The sequence below is a fragment of the Cannabis sativa genome, chromosome 1 (genome assembly GCF_029168945.1).
Source record: "Cannabis sativa cultivar Pink pepper isolate KNU-18-1 chromosome 1, ASM2916894v1, whole genome shotgun sequence".
Classification (NCBI taxonomy): Eukaryota; Viridiplantae; Streptophyta; class Magnoliopsida; order Rosales; family Cannabaceae; genus Cannabis; species Cannabis sativa.
This window is the reverse complement of record NC_083601.1, coordinates 20604490-20612722: the sequence shown is the minus strand read 5'-3', so window position 1 is coordinate 20612722 and position 8233 is coordinate 20604490. Positions and strand designations below refer to the sequence as shown.

Below are 8233 nucleotides of genomic sequence, written 5' to 3'. Positions count from 1 at the left end.
CCAAAGAGTTGACCTTTGACCAGCCCGTTCACAATGCCAAAATATTATTATATAAAGCTATTTTTAGCAAGAACAAGACACGAAAAGAAAATAAAAGCAAGGAAAAAAAAATATTGTGTGAATTGTGATAATTGTTTTAAATAGCCTAACAAATTTCACACGTACGCTCACTCATCCCTTATAATAAATAACTTTCACATACAAAAAATAGAGAGTCAATTATTTTTGTCTCAACATGAGTACATATATACGTAATATGTAATGCATCATGCTTACGGGTGCCCGTATAAATCCATCGAAATTCGGTTACAATCGACTAATTCAATAACAATCCAATGTTAAATATTGAAATTCTAATTATAATTAAATGAGATTAAATGTTATTTTTAAATATGTAATTGAACAAAATGACTCCAAATCATAAAACTATATTAGTATATGTTCTCATTTTAAAAAATTATAACAAATGCTTTTAAATTATAGAACTATGTTAGTAAATGTCCTTATTTCAAAACTTGTAGAGAGATGACCCTTTTAAATTATTTATTATTTATATTACCTTTTGTTATATAAAAAAATTATTATTTATTTTGTTTTTCTTTATTTTTTTAGAATTAGAAACAAATTATTTAAAGATTATAGTATATCTATATTAGTTTTGTTAAAATCTTTTTTATTTAAAAGTTATGTCGATTTTTTAAATTTTTTATGAGCTGTTGTGGGTTGTTAGTATATAGATTTTGTTGTATGGTATATTTTTTTTTTGTTGTATGATATATTATTATTCTTAGATGATATTTATTTTTTATTTTGATATGTATAATAGTGGTATATTAGCATAATAAAAATATTTTAATGTATGTATATAATTTTATTAGCATGCTACATATATTTAATTATTATTTTTATATATTTTGATTGTATGATTATTTATTTTAAATAATATTTAATTAGTTTTTATTTTATTATATACAATGGTAATATATAATTTTGTTATCATGGTACATATATTTTAATTCTGGTATATAATTTGCTTAGTATAGTATACGTATATATATATATTAGTAATATATATTTTTATTATTATTATTTTTTGTATATATATTTTGGTGAATGATATATGTCTTTTTTGTTGAACTGTATATAATTTTTTTTTAAATAATATTTAAATTTTATTTTCTATTGTACTTTTGTTGACAAGATACATAATTATATTAGCATCCTATATATTTTTATTTTTATTTGTTGTTATTATTATATATATTTCTATTGTAAGATATATATTTTCTGTTATATTGAATATAAGTTTTATTGTATAGTAATCATTTTATTTTAGATAATGCATGTTTAGTTTTTATTTTAAATGTGATATATACTTTTTTAATATGATATATACAATTTCTTTAATAATATTATATTATTATGTTTTATTTTTTATTGTAGTTATATACGTTTTCTTGTATGATATATATTTTTTGTTGTCTACAGTATATTATTTATTTAAGATGATATTTAGTTTCTATTGGGAAATTTGAATTTATATGCTTAAAATACCATATTATTTTTCCCCTAAATCCAAACTTAATAAAATTGGTAATATATGACCAATTTACCAAATTTCCAAATTTAACCCTCTCATTTGAAATTCAACCTCTCTCTCTTCCTCACTCTTCTCTCAAACGGTATCCCCTAAAAAACCCAAAACCCCAACTCAGCCCGTCGAACCACCGAGCAACCGAGCAACTCGCAACCCAACTCAGCCACAGCCGTCGAACCACCGGCGTGGAACCTGAACCCGACCAACCGAGCAACTCGCAACCCGACCCCCACTCCGAAAATGTCAAAGGTAAGTGGTTTTTTTTTTGTTTTTTTTCTTAGAAATGGTTTATAGATTTATTTAGTTTGAGTTGTGAAATATTATTGGTAAGATTTAAGAAATTTATTGTGAAAATGGGATTCGGATCCGTAAAAATTGGATTTTGACTGTAAAAAATGGTGAATATGCGTTCGGATTTGGGGGGGAAGAAGGTGGCCCGATGGGGAAGAAGGTGGCCCGATGGTCTATTTGGTATGGGCCCGATGGTCCAATAAAGTGGGCCCGATGGTCTATCTGGTAGGGCCCGATGGTTCAATAAGTAGGTCCGATGGTCCTATTTGGTATGGGCCCGATGGTCCAATAAAGTGGGCCCGATGGTCCGATAGGGTACCAATCGAACCCATCGGTCCAATTGGACCCAATTTTTTTTTTTTTTTCGTTTTTTTAAATATTAATGGGGCCGATGCTTAGTAATTATTTTGTATGGGTCCGATGGCTACCAATCGGACCTCACAGTGGGTCCGATTTGTAGCCATCGGACCCTTGGGTTGATTTTTTTTTTTTTTTGGTTTTATTAATTAGTAATTATTATTTATTGAATATTGTTTTTTTTATTAATTATTGTTTTAGTATTAATTATTGTTTTAGTATTAATAATTGTTTTATTATTAATTATTGATTATTGTTTTTCTATTAATAATAATTTTATATTATTTACTAGGTATTGTTTTATATTAATAGTTGTTTTATATTAATTATTAATTATTTTTTATTATTAATTATTAATAATTGTTTTACATTAATTATGAATAATTGTTATATTAATAAATTGTTTATTAATAATTGTTTTATATTAATGATTGATAATTATTTTATTAATAATTTTTTTATTATTAATGATTAATTATTGTTTTGTTATTAATTATGAATTAGTGTTTTTTTTCTATTAATAATCCTTCTATTAATAATTTTTTTTATTATTAATGATTAATTATTTTTTGTTAATTATTAATTAATGTTTATTATTAATTATTAACTATTGTATTAATTTGTATTGTTTTATTAATTATTATTTTTTTACTAATTATTAATTATTAATTTGTATTATTTATTAATTATTTTTTTATTATTAATTATTAATTTTTGTATTAATTTTTATTGTCTCATTAATTTTTTATTATTTATTGATTATTGTTTTATTATTAATGATTAATTATTGTATTATTTTTTATTGTTTTATTATTTATTAATTTTTTACTAATTATTAGTTATTAATTATTAATTTTTGTTAATTATTAATTAAGGTTTATTATTAATTATTATTTTTTTACTAATTATTAATTATTAATTTGTATTATTTATTAATTATTGTTTATTATTAATTATTATTTTTTGTATTAATTTTTATTGTCTTATTAATTTTTTATTATTTATTGATTATTGTTTTATTATTAATGATTAATTGTTGTTTATTTATAGGTTTAGGGTGTAATATAATTTTTTTTTTCAGTCTTCCAAAGTTCCACGACTTTTACTGCCAGTGTCTGAACATTACACTGGTCGTGTTACTTGGCGGGGCGGTAGTTACTATTACCCCAAAGTAAAAGCCAAGTTTGTACAAATGCAGTTGTTGGAAAGGGTGAAGGAGGAATCCCCTTTCAACAATTTTTTTGAGAGAGAGCCATTAGCGTTTTCAGGTGCTCTTATCCATCAGCTCTTCATGCATAAGATAAAATCAGATAAAGATGATGAGGTGCATTTTTATATTGCAAAGAAGAGATGCCGATTCGGCCGAACTGAGTTTGCCTTGGTGACTGGGCTTAATTTGTTACGTGGACCGACTGAGGCTGAGGTTTCGGAGAGGGCGACGTCAGACCGTTTGATAGTAGAATATTTTAATGGGGATCCATCTATCAGCATTGGTCGTCTGCGCAGCGTCTTTGAGAGTTGCACTGAGAAGGATGATTGTTACAAGTTGGGTTTGGTGCTGTTCGTGATGGGTGTTCTGACTGGGAAAGAAGAGAAGAACCTGGTTCCCCCATTTATCATTAGAATGGTTGAGGACCTCCCTTTTTTCTACAATTACCCGTGGGGGAAAATTTCTTTCAACTTGTTGAAAGATACTTGGAGTAAGGACTTCGTACAAAAGAAAAAGCATATGGATGAGAAGATTGTGAAGGGAACGACTCAGAAGGAGTCAAAGTATTCGGCCTATGGATATGCTGTAGCATTGCAGTATTGGGCTTATGAGTCCATCCTCGAGCTTGCTGAGAAATTTGCAATCAGAAGATCGCATCGCTTTCCCCGAATGGTGAACTGGGAGAGTAAGGATGCCCCACTCGGGAAAGAGGAAGTCATCAGATTATTTGCAAAAAAAGTGAGTTTGTTAATTCATTGCATTTGCTTACGTTTATTTATTTATTTTATTTTAATTTAAGTCTAATAATCAATTTGTTATAATTTGCAGTTGACAGTGTACTCCGTTTTATGTCCGCGGAGTAATGAGGCCGAGTTTTTGAGCCACGTCACTGGAGGTGAGGCGCCTCTATTTGTGGATATGGAAGAATTGGTTATTGGCGATGATGGTCAGCCTACTCAGGATAGTTTGCGCAGCCAAGCTTCAAAGCTTGCACTCACGCTAGAACAGCGAGCGGAGGAAGCTGGAATCTTCAGAGATGATACACCACCACATTCTCCACCATCAGGGGCCCGTTCTGTTCCACCGTCTGCCTCAATGCCCGATTCTCGCATCTATGCCGCAACGGCATCTATTCCCGGCACCTCACGGCCTCGGGTGCCAATATCTTCTCGCCATATTGGCAAGATTGGAGCGTGTTGAAAAGGAACAGCTTGCTTTGAAGCAAGGCCAGACTGATATTTTGAAAGGGCAGAATGAGATAATGGGTTACTTGAAGACCCTATTGGCTCTTATGGGAGATCAGAGAAGGCCCAGCGCAGAGGCAGAGCCACAGCCAGACGCCGTGTCTCCAGGAGATGAGTTCATTCTTCCGAATGATTACAGACCTAATGATGAGGAAGATGTACTCCGGACACCTCGTAACATGCTCTGGTCACGTCCATTGGAGATACCCAAGATTCAGAGGTTCAGGTTTTAGAGACCGTTCCAACACCGGTGGAGAAGAGAACGAAGAAAAGGCCAAGGTGGTTTGACGAGTACACCGAAATGAAGAAGAAGATGAAGCCATCAACAACCAATGTGAATGTTGACCCACTTCGGCCCGTTGATGAGAAGCTACTACATAGTTTTCGAAATTGGTTAGTGGGAACCATCGGAAACAAGTATCCGAGGGACGTCTTCACCGGTCTGTGTGGCGTGGCTTGGTTCTCGACCCTAAATACAGACAAACTATGGCTTTCTGATGACGTAAGTTTATTAACTAAGTATTATATGTTGTTATTTACTGCTTTTTACCGTTGTTATTTGTTTTTTTTTTTAATGTTGTTATTTACTGCTGACTTATTTATATGTGCTGTGCAGCATTTGGATGCTGCTTTCCATATGATGAGGAGGAGGCAACACTTCTTCCCGGAGTTGTACCCACGTAAGTGTACTGTGATGCCATCTTGGTTTACCTCATCGTTGAGGGGTCGGTGGGATGCTTGGAAGAGCAATACTGACCATGATGGTTTTGTTTGGGATGAGTCCATCTTGGAACTCCTTCGTGGGGATCCAAACCAATTTTTGCCTTCTTGGAAGGGTATGGAGTGCATATACATGTCCATGTTCTTGAACAGACCGAAACATTGGATCGCTATGGAGGTCAATCTTGAGTTGTGGAAGATATTCCTCTTCGATTCGAGTCTTGGATCTCTAACGAAAGACGAACTGAATTCGCTTATGGATGTGTGGTGCCCTTTACTAGCCAAATTGGTGGACCAGTGTGGTGTATGTGACACTCATTACATGGTGATGGTCCCTCAAATGACAGCCTCCGAAAGTCGTCGACCCTTCGACCGGGAAATGATGGACAATAAAGTTGTACCTCAGACAAAATCGAGGTAATTTAAATGCATTTTTTTTATAGTATGTTTATTAATTAAGAAAAAAAATTTATAATATTCTCTATGGTTTATTAAATTTGGCGTTTACCTACTATTGCAGCGGCGATTGTGGAATGTACGTCATAGAGCATATTGAGCATAAGTTATTGGATCTACCATTCGATGGAGTACATGATCAGCATATGTCGCTCTTTCGGCAGAGATGGGCAGTAGATTTATTCTACCAGAACTTGGCATGAACTTTAGATGTTTAATTTTTTATATTTGTTGAACAATGTTTACTTTTACACTTTTCAATTTGAACAAACTACTTTCACTAAAATTATTTTATTTTATCAGTAGAACTTGTTTTTGGCTCAGATTTTTAACAAAGTTTAGAAATAATGCAATACGAAATACGTAACAGTACAACACATGTTCATGCCACAAATTAAAAATATTTTACACCATAAATATAAATAACATAATAGTCCAGCGCATCACAATACTAATAAACTAAAAATTTATGTTAAACCTCGGTAGGTGCAAGTGCTTCTGTTGTGTCCCGTGGCACCGCACTTGCTACATTTTCGTGATTTTATAATCCTTTCACCATTACAAGCAGTTCGGTTGTTCTTAATTCTTCCAACCTTTTGCTTCTTGGGTCGCCCTACTGGTTGCTTCTCAACAGGCACTCCAACTGTCATGTTCTTTATGTCATCAGGTAATTCCCAATCATCCTCGTCACCAACTGGCATAATTGTTCCTTCGTATGTTCTCCTCCAATATTCGGTTGTGTAATATGGCGAGCATAGTGTGTACACGCTAATACTTCGCTCCTGAGATGCAGCACATGCATGAGGACAAGGAAACTTCATGCACTGGAACAAGCCGCAAGTGCAACTCTTTTCCTGCAAGTCCACTACGCCACCGGTGAGAACTGTTCTTCCAGTGTGAACCTGCAACGTGTAAGGCCCGCATGAGTCAACGTTCAAAAACTGACCTTTTTCAAAATGCAATGCCAAGTCCTCCTCCATTTCTGGTGCTAGGGGTTTCGTCCACTTGTCAGCTTTTTCTTTTCGTGAAGCAAACCACTTCTGGACTTTGGACCTCAGGAATGCTACAGCAGCAGTGATCGGGAAGCCTCTTGCATCCTTAGTTGTGTTGTTGAAGCTCTCAGCCCAGTTGCTCGTCATTACATTGTAACGTACCCCTGGAAAGTACGACCGAACCCATTTTTCAAATCCGATTTCCTCAAGATATTTTGCAACCGCTGGATTCATGGCCCGAATGTTCTCAAATTCTCTGTGAAACTCTGATCTTGAATACGTGTACGCACACGTGTAAATGTGATTCGTGAAGACGTCAGTCTTGAACTTGTGGTTCACGTTCATAATAATGTGGTGGTAGCATGCACCGTGGTGTGCATCAGGGAACACGATATCCAAAGCACGAACAATACTTTGATGCCTATCCGAAACAAAAGCTAAGTTCTCAACATCACCAATCGTTTCTTTCAATTTTCTCATAAAATAGGTCCAGGAATTGTGGTTTTCACTATCAACTATAGCAAAAGCTATCGGAAAGATATGACTCCCTGCATCCAAAGCCACTGCACACAACATTTGCCCACCATACCTAGTCTTCAAGAAAGACCCATCAACGCATATAACAGGTCGACAAAACTTAAACCCCCGAATAGAAGGACCCGAGAGAAGAAACAATACTTGAAGCGACCATCTTCTACCACAAAATCCGTGATGGTACCCGGATTCCGCAACCGTAGCATGTGCAAGTAACTAGGTAATAAAGAGTACGAATCTTCGGGTGTACCCCGAGTCGTGTGTATTGCCTTCTCTCTCGCACCTCCATGCCTTTTCGTAACTCATTTGGATCCCGTAATCCTTGTGCATACTTTTTCTTATATCGAGGGCAACTGATCCGAGCCGTCAGTTGTGAACTTATCCTTAATTAGATGGGCAACTATTACAGGTGATGCTTGACGGTTATCTTTTCCTCGAAGATCAAGGGAACATGTATGTACATTATGAAATGTACTTACCTCAAACATGTTAGAAAGTACGTTCTTCTTCGCTCTTAATCTCCACCCACAATCTGTATCCTTACATGTGACGTACCAAATATCGCACGGACTTCCTAACGTAGTAGTCAAACCCTTTCTTCATTGCATACGTGCCAACAACCATCTTTAAATGCTCTTTGTCTCTAAAAAACTTTCCCACATGTAACTCCCCGCCTGGTGTGCCACCCGTAGATATATAATGACTATGATCCTCGATGTCTTCTCTTGTATACATTTTCTCCTTGAATTTACCGTAACTTGTCGAAGAAGAAAATGGATCGCTCCATCCAGTCACATTGGTACCTCGAGCATCAGTAGGACCACTAACATCA

General features: G+C 34.3%; 2 protein-coding genes across 2 annotated transcripts; both read left to right on the top strand.

The window, feature by feature from the left end:
* The first annotated feature begins 1276 nt into the window (after positions 1-1276).
* LOC133030981 (uncharacterized) lies at positions 1277-4655 on the top strand. The gene is made up of 2 exons (XM_061104153.1): positions 1277-4193; positions 4284-4655. The coding sequence occupies exons 1-2, from the start codon at positions 3438-3440 to the stop codon at positions 4653-4655; spliced, it is 1128 nt and encodes a 375-aa protein (XP_060960136.1). The 5' UTR covers positions 1277-3437.
* LOC133030969 (uncharacterized) lies at positions 4633-6078 on the top strand. The gene is made up of 3 exons (XM_061104115.1): positions 4633-5201; positions 5316-5836; positions 5940-6078. The coding sequence occupies exons 1-3, from the start codon at positions 5001-5003 to the stop codon at positions 6076-6078; spliced, it is 861 nt and encodes a 286-aa protein (XP_060960098.1). The 5' UTR covers positions 4633-5000.
* Positions 6079-8233: the final 2155 nt, after the last annotated feature.